Source organism: Dipodomys spectabilis, unplaced genomic scaffold, assembly GCF_019054845.1.
Source record: "Dipodomys spectabilis isolate Male_0828 unplaced genomic scaffold, ASM1905484v1 ptg000083l, whole genome shotgun sequence".
Classification (NCBI taxonomy): Eukaryota; Metazoa; Chordata; class Mammalia; order Rodentia; family Heteromyidae; genus Dipodomys; species Dipodomys spectabilis.
In genome coordinates, this window is record NW_024870760.1 from 1,776,103 (window position 1) to 1,799,437 (window position 23,335).

The 23,335-nt window shown below is 41.4% G+C and overlaps 1 protein-coding gene across 1 annotated transcript in view; it reads right to left on the reverse strand.

Moving 5' to 3' along the window:
• The window catches only part of Piezo2 (piezo type mechanosensitive ion channel component 2), a 275,550-nt gene that overhangs the window by 77,228 nt on the left and 174,987 nt on the right, over positions 1-23,335 (reverse strand). The window contains exons 17-25 of the mRNA XM_042683691.1: positions 16,403-16,608; positions 13,663-13,823; positions 9,220-9,396; positions 8,826-8,951; positions 5,742-5,942; positions 4,024-4,228; positions 3,829-3,930; positions 2,231-2,396; positions 1,611-1,854 (exon numbers count right to left, since the gene is read on the reverse strand). Of these exons, the coding sequence (XP_042539625.1) occupies positions 1,611-1,854; positions 2,231-2,396; positions 3,829-3,930; positions 4,024-4,228; positions 5,742-5,942; positions 8,826-8,951; positions 9,220-9,396; positions 13,663-13,823; positions 16,403-16,608 (1,588 nt within the window). The remainder of the gene's footprint in view (positions 1-1,610; positions 1,855-2,230; positions 2,397-3,828; positions 3,931-4,023; positions 4,229-5,741; positions 5,943-8,825; positions 8,952-9,219; positions 9,397-13,662; positions 13,824-16,402; positions 16,609-23,335) is intronic.

Below are 23,335 nucleotides of genomic sequence, written 5' to 3' on the forward strand. Positions count from 1 at the left end.
AACTATGCAAATATCTATGACTATATAACGTGGCTCTCCTAGACCTCTAAACACAATGCTATACATTATATATCAGCTCCTTCCCATCACCTACAATAGCTTTTGCAGGTCACTGGCTGATGAGCTCATCCCTAAATACCTAGGTGGGAAAGAAGCAATGGATCATTACATAATCACTCTTCTAACTCACCACCAGTTACAGATGTAAGAAGCGGGCACAGGGCTAAGTTAAAGGCAGATGGAGAAGCACTGACTCCTTCAGCTTGAGCCATGCTAGATCCAGGATATTAAGGCACGAGACTTAGGAGTTAAGAATAGAATTGATGGGGGCTGGGAAGGTGGCTCAGTGGTAGAGTGCTTGCCTTGCATGCATGAGGCCCTGGGTTTGATTCCTCAGCACCACATAAGCAAAAAAACAATAAAAAGAATAGAATTGATATTGATAGATGACTTGATTTGGAATTCATTTTCTTAGGTTTTCCACTCTTCCATTAGGCTGTAGGAACTCACAATGCCTTTAAACTTTGTACAAATGATTTTCAAGAGCTCAGGCTAAGAATATCCTGGGTAAATATTTCAAGAAAAATACTTGGTAAAACTTGTTTTTGTACTAAAAGGAGATTTTGTCCAAGGTAAAGAAACGTAAAGACCCAGATTTAGTATACTGGCTAGCTTTAATGTCTCTCTGATCCCACATGGTCTGACATGATAATGTCAAGAATGATTAAGATGTACCAGGTACCCAAAACAAAAGGAATATTAACTCTTCTGCCTTATTTTCTAGTATAAGTACCACTAAGGCTTGAGTGTTCTGATACACAGGTTAGAGAAAGCTGTAGACATCTTCCCCTGGTGACCTCTTTGGTCCAATATAATGCTATAGATAAGCCCATAAAAGGTTCTTAACCAAATCCTACAGCACTAAATAACTCAAGGGGTATCCTTGGGGGCTAAAAGATAAGTGCTATAGAATTACCAATACTATAGAATTATGACTGGGCATGTAATTTATTTGTCCTGGTAGAGAAAGGACACAGGTATTTACTAGTAGAATAAACAGGATGTCTCTACTAATCTGAATGCCTCTGCTTAGAAGCCATTGCGATGCTGAATTCTTTCTGACGTCTACCACATCTAGGTATATAAGATATTCCTGCACCTCATTCTTTCTCTTTACCATTCCCCACCCCACATAACAGTCTATAGAGCTATGTTCAATTTATTTCACACTGCTACAATTTTCAAACACCACATTACTTTGAAAAGATTCGGTTCATCTGATTCAGTTAATCAAAGAGTCACTTGGTAATCCATGCAGTGAGTGATGACACCTCAAGAAGAATAGGATTAATTAATAAAATACATTGTAGAATCCATTCCTTTGAATACAGATCCCTTTGAAGTATGACCTTAAAGGAGTGAAAATGAGTAGAAAGAATTTGGCCTAATCTGGAGCAATAAAAATGTAGTAAACAGTCATTTGGATCTGCACCTTATCTGAGGTTTTTAACAGAGTCACATGAGAAGCATGAGGATTTTAATAACCACTGAGTTGATTGTTTACCCTTACACCAAAACTGCAAGTGTGTTATACAGTGAGATCCACTTACTGACAGGATATTTTTCATTGTAATCACAAAAACGTTGTATGCAATCAGCCAGTCCCAGTAGCGCAGGATGCTCTTGATGGGTTTCAATAGCAGGTCACCTCCAAAGAGCAGGAAATAGAAACAGGCCACTAAATAGCCCATGCAAAATATGCTGATCCTGGTTGTTCCCGTAATGAAGATGATAGTGAGGACGAACCAGAAGAGGTAGCTAAAGATGATCACTTTGGACATGTCCAAGTAAGATCTGGTGGGGGGGAAAAAAACCTCCAAACAGTAAAGAGACAACAACAAAACAAGCAAAAAGCAAAGTCAGGATTTCTACTGTATGAAGGGGAAAAATTCATACTTTATATTGGACTCCCTATGAGCACTTGGCAAACCATACTGTGATCTTTCATTTCACACTGCCTGGTGTATAGAAAACCCTTGCATCATTAGTAATGTACAAATAGATGAATTAGGAAAAGTCTGTGTGAATGTATGCTTATCATTTCCTTTTGGTCAAATTTCTCACAAATAGCTTCTTCTCAAGCAAGGTTAGAAAGAGGTCTGAAGTAGAGAAGCCATCTGCATGAAATGCTCACATACTCGGTGACTTATTGACATGAAGCCATTGTTACCTGCAGTGAATAAAATCTGGCACAGGGTTGTGTTGGCTGAATGAGGCTGCATCTAGGTTCATGCAAATTTCCACATTGTCCCCAGCCATGATTCGCACTGCAGCTTTATTTTCATCCTCAAAAATCTGCCGTTGCAAGGAGGCACACAGGAGCAGCATGAAGTCATCTGGCAAGACAAAGGTAGGTGACTAATACGTCATCTCCTGTTCTGGGGTCCAGAATGTCACAAGCAGCATGAGCTGGTCCCTAACTCCTGTGGGAAGTGCATCCCCAAAGTTCTTACTATAGGCCTACTTCTAGGGCCTAGAAACAATCTTCACTCCCCAGTGTGGCAGAGGGAAGACAGTATACACAAGGTGGGACCTCACCACGGAAAACCCTGGGTTCTGTTCTCCCATTGCTTTGTACCATTGTTTGGTGTTCATTACTAGGCTTCTAGTTGAATCTTTCCTGAGACAATATGGATTTACATTAATTTCCCATCTTTTTTTTTTTGAATTGAGGCTCCACTGGGAGCCAAGGTCTTCTCTCTTGGCTTTTTTCAGTCAAAACTGGTGCTCTACCACTTTAGCCACACCTCCACTTTTGGCTTTTGGCTGGTTAATGGGTGATAAGAGTCTCACAGACTTTTCTGCCTGGGCTGACTTGGAACTCTGCAGTCCTTATATCTTAGCCTTTTGAATAGCTAGAATTAGAAACATAAGCCATGTTTGCCCGGATTCATACTAGTTTTGAGAAAGCTTCTGGAACCCTTTCCTTCCTCACATTCTAATCTTTTACATGTGATAGATGTGACACTCCTGTTTTTGTTAAATCTTGCCATCTCCCAGTGCATCAGCAGCCACAGGACTTTTCCAGAGCATAGTCACACTGAAGGTCGCAGAGAGGAAGACAGGAAGGGAAATGTCTGAGAGCTGTTTGGCACAGACTCCCCAGGCCAGATCACCAGGGCCAAGTCACAGGTTGCTTCTTTGGTCCTAAAATTATCCCTGAAATATTTAGGGAGGGAGGGCACTTGAGTTTTCTATATTTCTTAGCACTCTCCACTGTCTTGGAGAGAGAGAGAGAGAGAGAGAGAGAGAGAGAGAGAGAGAGAGAGAGAGAGTTTGGGGGAAGGAAAGGAAACTGCTCCAATCTTTCATTTACTGGCTTCTTTCTTCAAAGGTTTTCACCTTGTATTCCAATCTTTTAATGAATCTGGTGGCCTCTTTTTTGCCACCACAGCTTTGTTTTTCATTTTGGCCTGCCTGACTGTGGCATCTTGAAACCTGTCCACAGCTCAACTTAAAAGACCCCCCTCTCCACCATTTTAGAAAAGGTGGGTGTGTAGATACACGTACTTAAGGAGGGAGTTGGAATTGGAAGGTGAATTATGCAAGTGAATGTGGTACTTCAATGTTGATTTATTAATATTTGCAAATGTAATAGAGCAATTAGGAGCCATTAATGACTTGCAATATTCATGAATAAAACAACCCTTTACATGATTGTAAAGTTCAGGGAAAGAAGCAAAAGCACTAATGCCTACTGTGTGAAGAATAAACAGCAAACGTAAACCCAAGTACTAATGTTGTGAGCCCTGTGGTAGAAACACTTACAGACCAAAAACACAGGGTTGGGCCGCACAATGAAATCAGGGAAGTATAACCATTTGATGATGTTGTCATTGAAATTGGCACCCTTGAACCTCCATGGGTAATCTGTGGGGGGAGGGGGGAGATAAACAGCAAGCATCAGTTCTCTAGTGGCCATTGATAATGACTTCTGCTAAAAGCAAGGTGGGGGCTGCTCACCTCGACAGGGGGCAGGTGGGATGCCAATGCAGATAAAGTACTGGAAGGTGATGATACAGGCCAAGAAGCAGCAGTACTTGGGCCAGACCTCAGCGATGGCTTTTCTTCTGCGTCGATACAAGACGGCAATCAGCCAACAGGCATGAATCATGGCATAGAAATCCATTCGCTGACCGATTACATTCACTGACATTAGGAAACAGGTCTGTGTAAGGGTGATAAGAGGCAAGAGAGACTGAGTTTACAGGGAAGGGGAATAAAATTGGGTTTTATGCACTTGCTAGGTTAGAGAACCTTTGCTTAGGCCATCTCTACTGAGTGTCTTTTAGTGGGATATAGAAATACTGTACAAGTTATTTCCAAAGAGATGTCTGACTACGCCATTGTCATAATAACCACCTCATATGGATGAGACGGACAGTGCTGATGTCATCATTGCAAATTGTTCTGTTAAAGGGATATCAGTGAAGTAGGCCCTGAGAGGAGACTGGAGCTGGTACAGCTTCTTTCCAGGCTTTGCCTTTGTTTTAAGGATTTTAGACTCCATTTTTGACTGACCTTTAAGGGTGGTGACTAAAAACTTTTGATTGTTCAGTTAAGGACTGACCAATAAAACAGATCGGTTGTAATCTGGCTCAAACTGGCAATATCACACGCTTACGGTAAACTCTGCTTTTTGCACGTGCTTAAGGTAAACTCCACTAAACTCCTCCTTTGTGCATGCTTACCATAAACTTCACCTTTTGCACATGCTTACCATAAATTCTGTCTTACCCACTGAATTTGTGAGCCATTCAAACCAAAAGCGATAGGCTGGTTTAAACAGCCATTATGAGACAAACTGTAACCTCACTGGCCACTTGCATGTGGTCTGGTATGACTGCAATCTTTTGTGTGTGTGACAATCTCAATGGTCACCTGCGTGACCCGGCTTGACCTCATGAATTTTGCCTTTAAAAACCAAAGTAGGTGGGCGGCTCGGGGTTGCAATATCAGCTCCGAGCCTGTGCTGTGGCCCTGGCTGGTCAGTGTAGGAACATTCTCAATAAAGTTGCTTCTTTGTTAACAACTTTGCTGCAGTGGGCTCTGTCACTCTGGAGGAGTAGGTGGGCTTGCCTGCCTGAGTAAGGGTCTTCCTACTACATCATTACCACAATCATGTCAGGTTAGAACATTCACTTTGGCCGCAGTTTGCACTTATAAAAAACAGAGTAAAAAAGAGGTTAGTAAGACATTTTTGGAGGTACCAGGACTGGAGCTGGAACACAGGGCCTCAGGCTCTTGATCAGCTTTGGGCTCAAGGCTGGTGCTCTACCACTTGGGCCACACCTCCACTTCTGACTTTTTGGTGATGAATTAGAGATAAGGGTCTCAAGAACTTTCCTACTTGGACTGGCTTTGAACTGCAATCCTCAGATCTCAGCCTGGTTAGCTAGGCTTACAGCACCCAACAAATAAAATTTTATTTTTAATATGGAATGAATAGGATAACTGGTCTCCACACATTTAGATGGTTCTTGACATCCAGAAAGGTCTCCATTGCAGTTGGGGAAATGGAAAATTCCCAGCTAACCTACCAGTAGCAGCAATATCTCTATATCCCAAGGGGGTCAGACTTCCTGAAGATAGCTGATGAGACTCTGGTGACCAGCTAGTCAAAGACATTACTTGACTTTTCATGGAAAACAGAAATAAATCACCTTGGTAAGAAAACTCACCTCCAGGCCAAATTTGTAGAAGAAGTAGTTTATGAAGTATTTGGCACAATTAATAAGCCCATCATCTAGATGCAATCTTGTAATGTCATGAAAGATAGTTTTAGACACGGGGGCTGTAAGGTTGTTGTGACCTCGATAGTACTCCTGATGGCGGTAGATGGTAACTTCAAAGGCCAGAATAGCCAACATCAGAAGATTATTCTACAAATGATAAGCAAGAAAAACCAACTGGGTATACCAAATATGTTATGATTTGTTACTTTTTTTTTTTTTTTTGGGTCGGTCGTGGGGCTTGAACTCTGGGCCTGGGCGCTGTCCCTCAGCTCTTCAGCTCAAGGCAAGCGCTCTACCACTTGAGCTACAGCGCCACTTCCGGTTTTCTGGTGGTTTATTGGAGATAAGAGTCTCACGGTCTCTCCTGCCCGGGCTGGCTTTGAACCGCGATCCTCAGATCTCAGCCTCCTGAGTAGCTAGGATTACAGGCGTGAGCCACCAGCGCCCGGCTATGATTTGTTACTTTTAAGCAATCCCCTTCACTGTACTTAATTTTGGATATCTAAAAGGACATTTTTAATAAAAATTCTACCTGCATTCAATGTAGGATTGATTGTAAGGCTTATTTTCTCTGTCTTATTAATTGTGGAGTAATCTTCATTGTAGAAATCAGGCTGGGAGCCATGGTAACAGGATCTAGAATCTCTCTCTCTTTTTTTTTTTTTGGTCAGTCATGGGCCTTGAACTATGGGCCTGGGCATTATCCCTCAGCTCTTCATCTCAAGGCAAGCGCTCTACCGCTTAAACCACAGCACCACTTCGAGGATCTTGAATCTCTATACAACAGATGGGTTGCTCCTTCTACTTACTTGCTAAGTATACTTCATATGCTGAGGAAGCAGAATACCTGCTTACTGGAGGATGACAGTCTAATCTTATTTGGAACTGTAAGTGCATATAGAACAGAGATATCCTGGAAGCATACTATGCTGGAGGAGTGGTATGCCAGCTGGAGGGGAAGCTTTACTACTTCTGAAATCTGACCAGAGAAATTATGCTCATGAGGGTAAAATTATAGTTCTTATGATAATGATGAAAATAACTAATGTATGAGTAGATGACAGATATTAGTCAAATTGCTCTTTTCAAATATTAATGTATTTTATCCTTCTAAAAGCAACTTACAGCACTACCTACCATGTAAAGAAAAACTGTAAATGTGCAGTATATGAAGTTTTAGTACATTTAAAAATCCTAGCCAGGCACTATTACTCATACCTGTAATTCCTAGCTACTCAGGAGGTGGAGATCTGAGGATTGAGGTTTGAAGCCAGTCTGGGTCAAATTTGAGAGACTCTTACTCCAATTAACCATCATAGAGTTGGAAGTGGAGCTATGTCCCAAATGGTAGACTGACAGCCTTTCATAGAAAAAGCTAAGGGAAGAACACCCTTGCCCTGAGTTCAACCCCCAGTATTAGCAAAAATCTCTTTCTCTCTTTATTTCCCTCCTTCTCCTTCCCTCCTTCTGTCTGTCTGTCTGTCTCTTTCTCTCTCTCTCTGTCTTTCTCTCTCTCTCTCTCTCTCTCTCTCTCTCTCTCTCACACACACACACATACAAACCTAACTGCCAAGTGTATGATTTTATTTTAAATGCATGGCTAGTGTAATATGACTGCTTAAGTTATTTGTCAAAGTAAAATGTGAAAAAGTATAAGTTATTTAATGTTTGCACTATGTTTCTTTGAATATTCGCCATCAAAGTTCTTTTTTTTTTTAATTGTGAAAATACTGTACAGAGGGGTTACAATTACATGGGCAAGATAATGAGAACATTTCTTTCAAGCATTGTAGCCTCCTCCTTTGTTTCCTCTTCCCATCCCATCCTCCCCCCACCCCCTTACTCAACCCTCCTCCCCCCCACCTACCAAAGTTGTAAAGTTCGTTTTCAACATAACTACTTGTACGTCTCGTTGTTGCAATGGGTCCACCTGTATCCCTATTTAAACGATTTGTTTTTTCCCTTCCCCCCTCACAAATTATAACAACATCAAATACAGTGAAAGCAGGGGTTATACCGTGGGGGAGGGACATACAAAGCAACAAAGGAATCATCTTATAAATGTGTTAGAAATAATCGCATGAAAGAAAAAAACATTTGAAAACATATCTTAGGGTTCATTTCCCTAACATCAACTTAACTGACCTTTTCTGCTTGACTCAGACATATACTAGTTATTGCAAATAAGGGAAACCATGGGACCTATGTTTCTTTGGGCCTGGCTTACTTCACTTCATATAATTTTTTCCAAGTCTTTCCATTTCCTAACAAATGGGGCAATGTAATTCTTTCTTATGGAACGCCATCAAAGTTCTTTTGCAAAGATTGTTTTTATTATTTCTAACTATAATATATATCCTTTTAAAAATATGGAGAGACAGAATTTAAAAATGAAAAATTTTGGGCAGGGAAGGTGGTTCAGCGGTAGAGCGCTTGCCTTGCATGCTTGAGGCCCTGGGTTCAATTCCTCAGCACCACATAAGCAGAAAAGAAAAGTCGGAAGTGGCGCTGTGGCTCAAGTGGTAGAATACTAGCCTTGAGCTGAGGGACAGCACCCAGGCCCAGAGTTCAGGCCCCACGACCAGACCCCCCCCCCAAAAAAAAAAATTAAAAATTTCTTGCACTGCAATGCTAGTGTTTTGTAAACTATGGGATTTCCTTTCCAGACAATTCTTCTTTGTCTCCAGGGTGTTAACATTATGCATGCTGTTATAAAATATGTTTTTAAAAAACTTAGCAATTTATTTTGGACATGTTTTAGTTCTGATTTTTTCATTGACCTTGCTTGATGAGCTATTTAACATATATTTAATATATTTTATCTAAACAAAGTAAGATTGCTTGGCTAACTTCTCTTCAGCATACAAGATCAGTACTGATTTTAATATTCAGTTGTTTATTGCCAAGGTGATTCTAAAAGCCATGTAAGAAGATGCAGTGACTGTCCCACAGGGTGCTGAGGCTGTCATGGGAGAGGATTACAAATTGTATCTGTGCAGTGGCCCAGGCTAAACACAGGAAAACCATTACCCTCAGATAGACAAGCAAAGGAGAAGACTTCCTCAGGCCAACCCATTCTGTTGGGTCAACAGGAGCACTGTAGAGCAGAGACTTGTTCAGCTCATGAAGGGGTATGTTGGTTTGATTTTCATTTGGCTAAAAAAGGAGAGAGAAAATAGAGTCAGTTTGTCAAGTGGGCATGGGCAGATTTTTCTCCCTCAGCTCTGGGCTTGGTAGATTTGGGAGCCCATTTCAAGGGGGATCTAAGCTCCAGAGCAGACTTAGGTCTAGGCTGGATAGAATCAGGCTGGCTGACATGACCCATACTCTAGGCTATATGTGCTTGGGGATGGTACAGGCTCTGCAAATATCTGACTTGCTTTCTGAGAGGACATCAGGAAGGTCTCCCATCCTTGAAGCTCACCAAGGAGCAGTTGACAGAAAAGTTCTCAGGCTTAATAGTTTGTAGCTGGTACAACATTTTGCAGATGATGATCACACATGTCCAGACAGTGCAGACACTCGAGGCCACACGGCGGAGCTTGGCATATGGCAGAGCAAAAGCCCAAGATATCAAAAATACATAGTTGAATAGAGATACCTGGAAACATAAAATCAGAAATGGGGACAAAAATACATGATATGAAATAACGTTCAAGGGAAGATGACTTGGCTTCTTCAGTTTAGCAAGTATTGCTTGTATCCTTACATGAATAGGGACTAAATGAGTGAATTATGGTCTGAAGGATACTTTTATATGGAAGACAGATAGGCATATGATTATTTATTATCAATAAAATACAGCAATATCTAAGTTACAGATGTGTGAGTTTCTGTGAGAGCATTTACAAGGGATCTTTGATCTGATGAAGGGGTTCACAAAGAGCAGAACCAGGTGAATGGTGTGAGTAGTGAATGTGAATGATAAATAGTGAATTCCAGGTCAATGGTGCAGAGGCCAAGGCAGGAAAGGGTGGAAAAGTATGGGGAGAACAGAACTATAGATAATTAGGAATTAAGAGTTGGAAGTATGAAATGTCACAGTGGACCAGGCCCTGGTGCCTCACACCTATAATCCTAGCTACTCAGGAGGCTGAGGTCTAAGGATCATGGTTTGAAATGAGCCTGGGCAGGCAAGTCTGTGAGACTCTTATCTCCAATTAATCACCAAAAAGCTGGAAGGGGTTCAAGTGGTAGAGCACCAGCTTTGAGCAAAAAAATCTAAGGGACAATGCCCAGGCCTTGAGTTCAAGACTCAGTAAAATGAAGTGAAGTAAAATAAAATGCCACAATGGGTGAGGATGGAGACATAACCAGGAGTCTAATTTCAATGTATCTCTTCTGAGCCATGCAATGGCATGTGAACTTGTTCTACAGCAAATGGAGAGCCCTGAAGGATCTTTTGACAAAGAGTTTGAAAGTAAAGTATAATCTCCTTCTCCTCCTTCTCCTTCTCCTTCTGCTTCTGCTTCTGCTTCTCCTTCTCCTTCTCTTTCTCCTTCTTCTTCTTCTTCGTCAGTCGTGGGGCATGAACTGTGGGCTTGGGCACTGTCTCTCAGCTCATAAGCTCAAGGCTAGCACTCTACTACTTGAGCCACAGTACCACATTTGGCTTTTTTCCCCCTGTTTATGTGGTGCTGAGGAATTGAACCCAGTGCCTCATGCATGCAAGGGAGGCACTCTACCACGGAGCCACCTTCCCAGCCCCAATCTCCAACTTCTTTAGATAAATGCCATGGAAGAATGGAGGATGTGATATGGGTTAGACTGGAAGTCAGAGACCAGCTACTCTGAATCTGCAGTGCCTAAAGGCATGTGGAATCATGGCTGTAAGGAAGCATTATGGAGGATATATTGGACTTAAGTGGAACATGCAATTAGTGGATTTGTGACTGAATTGCTTGATGGAGGGCAGGGCAGACTGAATGGATGATAGAATCATTGCTGAGACAGGAAATGCTGAGAGAGGTGCTGGTTTAAGGAAGGAGAACAATAAATTAAGCTCAAATATATTGGCTTTCAGCTGCAAGTGAGGTTATCAATCATGAAGATATCCTCCCATTCCTAGTGATTTTCCTTGAATAGTACAGAAGCACCTCTGACTTATTCAGCCATGGAACATGTTACATATTGTTAGGAGCTGGGTGCAGGTGGCCCATGCCTGTGATCCTAACTGTTCAAGAGCCTGAGACCTGAGGGCTATGGTTCAAAGCTAGCCTGGACAGGACAATCTGTGAGTCTCTTATCTCCAATTAACCACCAAAAGGCTGGAAGTAGAGTTGTAGCTCAAGTAGTTGAGCATTAGTCTTGAGTGAAGAAGCTAAAGGACAATGTCTATACCCTGGGTTCAAGCCCTAATACTGGCACAAAAAAATTCCCTAGGAACACTTAATACTATCAGAAGAGGATGACAGTGTGTGCTCAACATGAAGTTGAACACTACCAAGACAAAGCTCTATGGGTGGTAGGAGGGAAGGTTAATAAAGAAGAATAGGCTTACAAAGCCACAAAGTGAGAAAATGTAAAGATTGTGCCACAGTATTTGGAGTTTGTTATCTACTGTTTTATTTAACTACTTATTTCTATCCAAGGCAAGGGATCTCAGGATTAAGGGCTGAACTATTAGGGTAGTAAGAATTGCCTTAAAGAATCAATAGAGAATAAAAATAGGTCTCTGTAAACTATAAAGCATTCCTAAGCATAATAACTTTCTTATTGTACCAAAATATTTTATGCAATTATGCAATTTTATGCAATTGACTCTCCTCTAATCACCAAATGTTATACTAAGTTGGATGTTTGAAAGCAAATCTTAGCTGAGCACCAGTGGCTCACACTTGTAATCATGGCTTCTCAGGAGACTGAGACCTGAGGATTTCAGTTTGAAGCCAGCCCAGGCAGGAAGGTCTCTGAGACTCTTATCACGAATAACCACCAAAAAGCTGAAAGTGGTGGTGTGGCTCAAGTGACAGAATACTAGCTTTGAGATAAAAAGCTATGGTACAGCTAAAGACCCTGAGTTCAAGACCACTCCCCCACAATTCTATGAAAACATTGTGAAATTAACCTCTTTGTTGTTTCTTTTACTGTTTATTGAAGGCATTGAGTATAAAAACAACACAATTTGAATAGAACTCCACTTTCTGAATAATGGGGAAAAAGTAGAAAAGAATAATAATTTTCTTAAATCCTAAGTAGTTCATGAGGGCTCTTGACTTGGGAAGGTCATGGGATGCTGCACTGAGATGTCCATAGCAGCCTGAGACAATGGAGTAGAATGAGCATTCTGCCTGGGGAGAGCCATACTGTTTTGGGAGCACACAGCTGAACATAATCCAAGATGAGGAAAGATGATCTGTAAGACATTAGACCTGAACTGAGACTGCAAGTGTAAGCACAAGATAGGTAAGCAGAAGAAAATGCAGGTGCAAGGACATGTAGACAAGAGTGAACATAAGAGGGACACATCCCTGGAGAGGCAAATGGTTGGGGGGGTGGGTGGGTAGTGTGATAGTGTGTGTGTGTGTGTGTGTGTGTGTGTGTGTGTGTGTGTGTTGGGACTTGGGATTGAACTCAGGACCTAGACACTTGGTACTGTCCCTAAGCTTTTCCACTCAAATCAGTTACTGCTCCACTTCCAGCTTTTAGTGGTTAATTGAAAATAAGTCTCTCATGGACTTTCCTCCTTGAGCTGGCTTTGAATATTGATCCTCCTATCTCTGCTTCTTTAAGTAGCTAGGATTATAGGCCTGATGCCTGGCTATAGAGGACTTTAAAACAGATTTATGTCCTTGAGTTTAATAATAAGTCTTAATGAAGTGTTTCATATCATGTGATTGTGAGCACAAGAGAGAGAGCGAGAGACAGACAGACAGACAGATAGACAGACAGACAGACAGACAGACAGACAGACAGACACAGAGAAGTCAGAGCCTGGGTGCTATCTCTTGGATACTTTTTCTCAAGGATGGTGTTCTACCACTTGGGCAACACTTCCACTTCCAGATTGTTGATAGTTAATTGGAGAGAAGAGTTTCATAAGCATTTTCTGCCTGGGCTGGTGCTGTCTTCAAACTTCAATCCTCAGATCTCAGCCTCCTGAATAACTAGGATTACAAGCCTGAGCTATCAGTGCCCAGTTTAGCTTAACTTTTTAGATTGTAGGCAGTGGCTTCCTGACTTAGTTTTTAGCAAAGATTGTTTGAACGGTGACCAACTCAAAAATAAACCTAAAAATTAAAATTAAATTTGTAAATATTATACAAAATCACTTGTTAAATAGAGATTCTAACTAAAAACTCATTCAGAGAAGGTTAATTTTTCACAGCAAAGTGAAATAATTGTTGATAATGGTAATTTTTCTTTACAAACAAGAAAACAGAGGGTTTATACAACTGGATCAGACACTTAGTGTCTTGTCTCCAAAAAGAAAAACAGCCCAATAGCAAAAAAGTTGAGTACTAGTGAAGACTTTATTCAATTTCAGCACTTGAGTTTACACCTTGGTAATATAAACTGGAGTATTACTATTTGCCTTAAAGACAACTTTGGGAGATAGATTCCCACACGTAGTGCAGAAGAGCTAACCATTCCATGAAATTCACCAGGACTGGATGAAAATAAGAAACCAAGGTATCATGACCAAGCCATTTAGGACCTAAGCCACCAGACTTTCCACTCCTTCTGTCTTTTCAGTTTCTTGGGTATTCTGCATGTCAAAGCACATGTACCTATCTTCCAGTTGAGATGTTCTAACATAATAGGCATTGAATTAAAAAGCACCATGGAGATATGAAGAAGGAAATAGATAGATGGCCTACTGTGATTGGCTCTATTCTGCATGATAATACAACAAACATTGACTTGCCTCTTTCACAGTAACCCAGATAATGTAGGAGGAAACAATTTTGATGATGTGCAACTCCAAGATCCACCACATGAACACTTGCAATTTGTGAAAATACTCCAGGAACTTTAAGAAGAGCACAGTGAGGCGATCAATTACCAGGTGCCATTTGTTTCTCAAATCTGGAAAACAGTAAGTTCACCCAAGAGCATGATGATTTTATGTCTTGTTCATTAAACTAAAAACTTTCGGGGCTGGGAAGGTGGCTCAGTGGTAGAGTGCTTGCCTTGCATGCATGAGGCCGTGGGTTTGATTCCTCAGCACCACATAAGCAGAAAAAGCCAGAAGTGTGCTGTGGCTCACCTTGCGCTGAAGAGCTGAGGGACAGCGCCCAGGCCCAGAGTTCATGCCCCACAACCGACAACAACAACAACAACAACAACAAAACCACCACCACCACAAAAACCCCTAAACAACAATAACACCAAAAAATAACAAAAAAATCTTTCAGAGAAGCTGCAAAATAGTTGAGAGTTGAGGACCTAAGAGCCCCATGGCATACTGATGGCATGGACATTATAAACTGAGACTCAGAAACAATGTTATTGTAACCACACGTCAATTATTGATGTTGAGAAGAATTTTGATGAAACTATGATTCCCTAGTTCTCTTCAATATTAAGTATCCTGAGCTCTCTGTCAAGCTCTCTAACAAGTTTGTTGTTAAAATGTTGTTTTCAGAAGTCATTGGCTAAAGCTCTCCTTCCTGTCTGAGGTAACATACCTGTCTATAATCTGCCAGAGGTAAGAACAGCTTGCTCATTCTGCTTCCAAATGAAAAAATGAACATTAGATATTTGGATGACCTAGTCTACAGATTCAAGAAATGTGATCAAGTTCATTCAAAACCATTTTTTTTCATTTTATCAAGACATGTTATTCTTTCCACCTTGTGGTAGATATATATGCTTCTCTCTAGGACTTTGCTAGTTAATCTGACTGAAAGCTGAAACAGGTCTGCTTTGGCCTGTCATATCTGCACCATGGATTACCTCATCATATTTGTAGACAGAAGCTCACATTCTCTACCTAGCATCATGAGTAGATTTAACAGTTATTGCATATAGTTCTGAACATTAAGGTTTCAGTTGTGAAAAATGCTATTTACAACACGACTCAGATGCTGGTCAACAGAAAGTTCTGGGTGCTAGGTGAACATGATTTGGGGCTGTACACAGGTAATATACCTGATGATATGGGGGTACAAAGGTGCAGTGCAATTTTTGGTGAATCCCTATTAGTAAAGTTCAACCTTCCTGAAAGCAACAATGGAAGATCTGAGTCTTAATCCCTTATACTGAGGTGCAGGTGCTTCTCAGCTATGGGAGGTGGGGTGGGAGGGATATCTCTGGTCCTTTCCTTATGTCTTCTGAGATGAGCAGGAACAGGGACCAGGTTTACAGGAGGAACTTGTCTTTGAGAGGAATCTTCTTCCTTATGTGCTTTGTATTTTCTACTTTTGTACAGAAGAGGAGACCATGAAAAACAAGGGCAGCAGGCTGGGTGCTAGTGCTCATACAAAGGCTGAGACCTGAGGATCATGTTCAAAGCCAGCCCAGGCAGAAGAGTCCACGAGACTCTTATCTCCTATTAAGCTCTAAAAGCCAGAAGTGGAGCTGTGCTCAAGTGGTAGAGTGCTGGCCTTGAGTTAAAAAGCTCAGGGATGTAGCCAGATCCTGAACTTAAGCCCCAGGGCCAGCACAAAACAAAATAAAAACAAAACAGAAAACAAGTATGGCACCTCAGTGTCCCACCTCAAAGATGGCACTTTCTTCCCTCTTATACCCTCTGGGTACTGTAACGAAGACTGAGCTGGTTCTGTCCTTTGCATTTTCTGTCAGGGAGCATTTCCTAATTACTAATGCCATCTGATTCCCATTACATCCTGTTAAAATATTATTTCAAGTCTAGGAAGACACAGGAAAGAAAACCCTAACATCAAAGTGGACAAAGAATATGCCTAGATAACACCTTCAGGAGCTGGCTTGAAATGATCCACTGTGGAACTGCACATCTTCTTAATTCTTAGTTACTCTTTCCCAGAAAAGCCCAGACAGGCTTCCTCAATGAAATGGTGAGACAAAGGAAAGGGTGAACCAATGGGACAGCCATACTCACAAGACACTGTGCTGGAAATGAACTTTACAACTTGAGGGGGAGGAGAGCTTCAGGGGAGGGGGAGGGGGCAGGGAAAGTGGGAGAAAAACGAGGGAGGGGGTAACAATGTTTGACAAGAAATGTACTCACTACCTTACTTATGTTATTGTAACCGCTCCGTACACCACCTTTACAATAAAATAAAATCAATTAAAAAAAGAACATGTGTAAAGGTGATGCCAGGTACTGTCCAAGGCACCTGCACAGGGACTGGTTTCTCCTTGTAGGGAAGGCCCCTAAGAAAATGGTGACATATGCCCCGTGGTGCCTTGTGGCCTCCAAAGCAAAGCTCTGCCAGGTGGTCTGGACTCAGTAGCCAGCCATCTGGTCTTTTCTCAGTCAGATTAGAAGGAAATAATTGGAGCAGCTGAAACAAGAATATTATAGCAACCAAACATATAGTACCCCAATACAACCAGGAATATAGCAACCAAAATCCAGTAGACCTCTCCCTTTTATTTCTCAGAGTCACACATAGATCCTTTGGAATAGGCCTGCGATTCATTCATTCAGTCAGAACAACTGCTGAGAGTGGGATGATTACCTGATGTCTCTTCCTCCTCCTCTGACTCCTCCTCTTCATCTTCATCCTCCTCGGACACATTGCTGTCTTTCTCAAGCTCACCCTCCTCAGCCTTTTCAGTGTATCCCTCTAGCTTCTCCTCCCCAGGCTCCACCAGCTTCTTTTCTAGGCTAGAGGTCAGATTCAGCATGGCCAGATCCGGGAGGCTCCCTTCAGGGTGGGCCAATCTGTTGGCAGAGAACAGCTGAGTCAGAAGAAGAGGGCCAGGAGAGATAAGAACCAGGGGCAAGTCAAAGGAGGATAAATGAAATGAGAATCAGTGCATGTACAAAGACCTTGCAAGGGCGGGGGGTGTTAGATCTTGCCACCTTTTATTGGTTTGTTTTAAGTTCTTTTGAAAAACAAACTCTCAAGTCAGGTTTTAGAAGCTTTTCATACTCAAGTTCCATTGACTAATCAGGAATGAGAACTATTGACACCTAAACTTGACATTTTCCTCCCCAGAGGAGACAATGGTCAGAGTTTAGGATGTAGAAGCATGAAATGGCACATGTAGAACAAGCATTTCATGACTTCACGGGGGACTTACTCATTTTGGTGGATTGGTAATTTTTTCTTGATGCTGCTCAATGTAATTGAAATAGAGAGGGAAAAAAAGGAGATGAGAACAGACGAATTATAAGGAGAGTCAGAGATCATACATCATGCTACACATCACTCACTATTGCATTCCTGTATGCCTCTTGCAGGAACCGCCTAATGCCAAGTGCATTCCAGGACGGCATGAGTAGCGTGCTTTTGCTGTGACCCTAGGCTTAGCAAGTGATCTGAGTGGAAACGACTGCGGGCTTGTGAGGAAGAGAACATAGAGACTCCTGAGGCGAAGCTTACTGTGCTCTTTAGGAACGCAACAAACCATCTTGTAAGAATCAGGAAATTATCTTTTATTCAGATTCTTAAATAAGGTGTCTTCTCAATCAATGTTGGCAGCAGCTAACCCCACTCTACCAGCTTCAAATACAAATGCAACAGAAGCAAAATGCCCTCAGGAATTGGGATATGCTGGTATCAGCTCATGCCTGAGGGTGACTGATGGCAGCTATGGACTGGAGGCAGCAGTGGAAGACAGTAGGAGGGAACCTGAGCCTGAGTGAGAATAAGGAAGTTCTCACTGAGCCCAGACAGCTGCATTGAGCCTACAGTTTCTCTCATAATGTAAATGACAGATACAATTCTTCTCTCCCTTGTAGGTATTTCTCTCTCTCTCTCTCTCTCTCTCTCTCTCTCTCTCTCTGTGAGTGTGTGTGTGTGTGTGTATGTGTGTGTGTGTGTGTGTGTGTGTGTGTCTGTGTTTTCTGATCCTGGGGCTTGAACTCAGGACCTGGGTGCTGTCCCTGAGCTCAAGGATAACAAACACTCTACTTCTGGCTTTTTTTGGTGCTTAATTGGAGATAAGAGTCACATGAACATTCCTGCCCACTCTGGCTTCAAACCATGATCCTCAGATCTCAGCTTCCTAACTAGCTAGGATTACAGGTATGAACCACCAGAGCCTGGCCTGTTTCTTTTTTAAACCTGTGGCATTAGGCTGCTTTGTCTATGTCCTAAATGTGATTGGATATGGACACTGCCACCTATTTCTTTACTTCAGCAGTGCCAGATTATACTATGTAAGTGTTCTCACTATGATTAGGACCAAGAATTTGTGACCATCTTAGACCAAGAATTTGTATCTGTATCAATTTCATACTGACAAGAAGATAACTTTTGTCTATAGAGCAAAAAAAAAAAAAAAGTTCTTAGCCATGAGACTATTTATGATTCAGGTAGAACCAGAGCAAAACATCCCAGTATTTCTGAGCCTTGGGCAGAGATAGAGTGAGGTCAATCATTAAATGGAGGAACTGAAGGAAGACCTGGAACAAGCCTTTCAGAATATCTGCATTTCTTGCTAAAAACTTGTAATCCTCTACAAGACCTCTGAGGTAGGTGGGGCTGAGGATGAAAGAGTCCTGAAATTCCATCACTCACTGTTGCTCATTGTACTCTGAAACAATCCTTATGAGGAAATGGGGCAAGTGGCACCCGGGATCCTCTGGAACAAGCAATTGAACCTTGAAAGCCTGGGGTGACAGAGAAAAAGGAGAAAGTGTGTATGGGGCCGTTGTGTTCTAGCAGAGGTGCTTGCTAGCTATCTGAGAACTTGGGCGAGTTGTATTTTGCATGGAACATTCATAGAATTGATGTGTCTTAATCAGGTAGAGATGAAAAAGTACATGATTGAATGATAGTGCTTTAAAATAATATGAAATTTTCTTAATTTCAATCTATCTATCTATTGCTCAATTTTACTATACTTTTATGGAGGCAATAAAGAAGAATGTTGAAAGCATGGGGTTTTGGAGTCAGAAAGACAGGTTGAAAGCTCGGTGCCAGTGGCTCACATCTGTAATCTTAGCTACTTATGAAGCTGAGATCCGAAGATCACAGTTCAAAGCCAGAAAAGTCCATGAAACTATTATCTCTGATTAACCAGCAAAAAGCCTGAAGTAGCTCTATGGCTCAAGTGATAGAGCACTAGCTATGAATGAAAAAGCGAAGTAAGGGCATGAGGCTCTAAGTTCAAGCCCCAGTACTGGAACAGCAACAAAAACAACAAATTGAAGCCCAATGAGATCACTTCCCAGTATATAAAATGGCAAACTATTTAACCTGTCCTTGTAAGTCTCCATTTGCTGATCTGTAAGCTGGAAATAATTGTGCCTACTTCATACGATATATAGAAAACAAAGGTAGTTTCTGTAAGTACTCAGTTATATTAAGCCATCTTTTTTATTGTGATTAAGTGATTATATAATTTCCCAAATTTCACAGTATTGTGGGATAGTGATGCTCAGTTAAAGTCACAAACACATTCTAACTTTCCTGGAGCAAATTGTTTATCATGGTCTATAACATTTATGAGTTCTATGAGCTTTGCGATACAGTTATTTCTTCCACATTGGTGATATGTACATCTTTTGTTTTGCATAGCATCAGCTGTTCCCTCTTTCCCACTTGTTCCCTTCCTCCCATATATTAAGCCATCTTTGAGGACAGGTTTTCTTATACTGAATTTTAATAACCCTTTAATATAAAGGCATAATTAGAAACATGCTCTTACAAGGGACCACTCAACAACGGATAACAGAGCAGATGCTAAACTTAGTATAATCCTCTGCCCATTGACAGTTTGTGTACTTAAAAGAAACGTTCAGAACACATTCTGATACTTCTTTCTGGGAATCTATCCTCCAACATTTTCCATGGGTTGTTCACACTGCTGAGTGTAGCTTCTGACCACTGTATTCACTGGGAGGTAGGGCTTCATTCATTATGGATGTGTCATGCACAAATGCAGAGGGTTAATGGGCTATTGTTCGCTAGACAGATCAGCTGCTCCAGAAAACTATTAACTCAGCTTTCTTTCCCCTTAGCAAATAATAATAAAAAAATCTTGAGGGGCTGGGAAGGTGGCTCAGTGGTAAAGTGCTTGCCTTGCATGCATGAGGCCTGGGTTCGATTCCTCAGCACCACATAAGCAGAAAAAGCCAGAAGTGGCTCTATGGCTCAACCGGTAGAGCACTAGCCTTGAGCTGAAGAGCTGAGGGACAGCGCCCAGGCCCAGAGTTCAGGCCCCAGGACTGACCAAAAAAAAAAAAAAAAACTTGACTTTTCCTCCCTCCAAATTAATAGTGAGAAGTACACTCTGGTGAATAAGTACATCCCTCAAAATGTCATGCTAAGGAACTTAGAATACTTGAAATTCTTTTTTTTTTTTTGGTTGGTCGTGGGGCTTGAACTCTGGGCTTGGGCACTGTCCCTGCGCTTTTCAGCTCTTCAGCTCAAGGTGAGCGCTCTACCACTTGAGCCACAGCGCCACTTTCTACTTGTAATTCTTTTTTTTTTTTGGGGGGGGGGGTCCAGTCATGGGGCCTGAACTCTGGGCCTGGGCGCTGTCCCTCAGCTCTCCAGCAAGGCTAGCACTCTACCACTTGAGCCACAGTGCCACTTCCAGCTTTTTTTTTTTGCTTATGTGGTGCTGAGGAATCGAACTCAGGGCCTCATGCATGCAAGGCAAGCACTCTATCACTGAGCCACCTTCCCAGCCCCTACTTGCAATTCTTTTTTTTTTTTTTTTTTGGGTCCGGTCATGGGGCCTGAACTCTGGGCCTGGGCGCTGTCCCTCAGCTCTTCAGCTCAAGGCTAGCGCTCTACCACTTGAGCCACAGTGCCACTTCCAGCTTTTTTCTTTTGTTTATGTGGTGCTGAGGAATCGAACCCAGGGCCTCATGCATGCAAGGCAAGCACTCTACCACTGAGCCATCTTCCCAGCCCCCTACTTGCAATTCTTTACTGATCATTTTGTGTAAATTATTTATTATTCAGAAGAAGGATTTTTATTGTGGGACTCCAGATAGACATGCTGATGGGCCCACTGTATTCTCAGAGAATCTCTTTCCTCTACTCTCTCATATCAAATGATGACATATGCCTGTCTCCATAGGGATTTCCCTTTCTTCTCTTTACATTTCTTTATCTTTACAGATACTTTTCTCTCGTTGCCTTTATAATGGTTTAGGCTCTGATCCACTTCCTGAGCATTTCAGAGGTAAAATGTTTCTCTTCTTTCCAATTGTAACTAAGAGATACCATCCATCTGTTCATTTATTCATCCACTCTTTCCTTTATGTCTTCAACCTGTGCACTTCTTTGTACCCACATCATTTAATTTTCAGTATGTTTTGTGGGCACTCTTTTCTTGAAGGCAGAATTCTAGTCTTGCTCTCACCAGCTCCTTTGCTCAAGGCAGTGCTGTTTTTGGTACCCACTGTGGCCCAATGAGTGCTGAGTCTGATGTTCTGTGCTCTGGGGACAAAATCTTTGTTGAAACAGGAGAAACAAATTTTACTCTTGAACTAGGATGAAAAAGCTACCTATTAAACTACTTTCTACTGAAGAAAATGAATTTTTTTGCCACTGTAAAATCTCCTTTGTTTATATATTATTCCTGTGTGTGTGTGTGTGTGTTGTGTGTGTGTGTGTGTGTGTGTGTGTGTTGTGTGTGTGTGTGTGTGTGTGTGTGTGTGTGTGTGTGTGTGTGTACTGGGGATTGAACTCAGGGCTTGGGCGCTGTCCCTCAGCATTTTTGCTCAAGGCTGGCACTCTACTCTTTGAGACACAGAAGTACATCTGGTTTCTTTGTTGGTTTGTTGGAGATAAGAGTCTCAGGACCATTTCTGCCCAGGTTTGCTTTGAACTGAGATCCTCAGCCTCCTGAGTAGCTAAGATTACAGGCATGAGACACTAGTCCTTGGCTCTCCTTGACTTTAAATTATTTGAATTTGGAATATGTGAACTGTAAACTGTACTCATTCTTTTCATTAGAAAAATTTGTAGTTTATGATATCAATAACAGTAAAGTCAAATGCCTTCCATAATTTTAGTTTATGATCTCAGTAATATTTAAAGTAGAATATTTGTTGTGTTAAGGATAAATTATTTCCTAGAATCCATAATTAATTTTAGGAGATTGAGTTCACCTATAAGCAATTGCTTTGTGAATTTAATATTGTATCTTACACATGAATGGTAGTGATTCCTCCAAAAATATCTACTAAGCAAGATTGGATGTAATAGTTTTTGCTCCTGAAAGTTAAAATACTATAATTCACACTGATTATTAAATTATTTTTATTTCCTCCACCTTTCACATTATTTGTCAAGGTGACTCAGGAGCACATGCTGTGAAAAGAGGAACTCTTTGTTTGATGTGACTTCACAGGTGTTGCTCTGGCTTCTTTTATGTTAACTTTCCTCCATAAAGGAGAGATTTAACTGAGAAGAAGATAATGGGAAAGTTTTAGTATTCCAAGATTTTAACTATTTTGGTTGATGCTGACCTTTGCTGTAAGAAATACAGGTAGGGCTTCCACATTCACTCAAGATTTCTGAATGGTGTCTGGATCTTATTTCTCTACTTGGCAGCTAAAAGCCAGAAGCAGACTTTTATTCTCTCATGCTGTCTAGAACACTGGGTCCCAGCAGACTCCAGCTAAGCTTCATTCTATCTCCCCCTACACCTCCAGTACTGCATCCTTGCACCATTTTGCCTCCTACCAATTGCTGCACTTGGTTGTCTACTTTAGGATTTAGCCTAAGAGAAGTTTTTGTTGTTTTGGGGCTTGAATGCAGAGCCTCTCACTCTTGCTTGACTTTTTCACTTAAGGCTGACATTCTACCATTTGAACCACAGTTCTAAGAAAAACATGAATGCCAGAGGAAACCAAAAATCTTTCAGCTAGTTTGTTAATGGAGTTAATGCATGTTTCTCTTAACTAAATACTAATGTTACTACTAACCATATGGAATATGGAGAGTGAACAATTTCACTGGCATGCTTAACAAAGTAAGAATAGTTTGAAGATACAGAACCTCAAAGATCTTTGCTCGGTGTTTGTGGGACATTTTGTGGACACCTCGTACACTTACAAAGCTCATTGTTGTGGATGAAAACTCAGTGTGAGTTTTCTCTCCCAGCTCAATGGTCCTCATCTGAAAGCAGGGCCACATTCCAGTGCCATCTTTGCACATTCTATGGTCTGCAGACAAATGATGAAAGCTACTGAATACAAAAATATTCTTCTTCTAGTCTGTGTTGATCTTGCAACTAGAGATATACTTGAAATTTTGATGTTTGTAAACCACATATTGTTGTAATTATTTTTTGTTTCAGTCACAAAATGTCTACCAAACGTCAACTAAGGGGTAAGGTTGAGGGGTCAGTGACTTGTGAACATTATAGGACATCCAGGCCTGAGGAGCTTATGCCTCTAGCAAGGGAGATGAGCCAAGCAGGCAGTGGAGATCTGAAAGGCAGAGTATCGGGACAGCCACAGTGACAAACTGCCATGG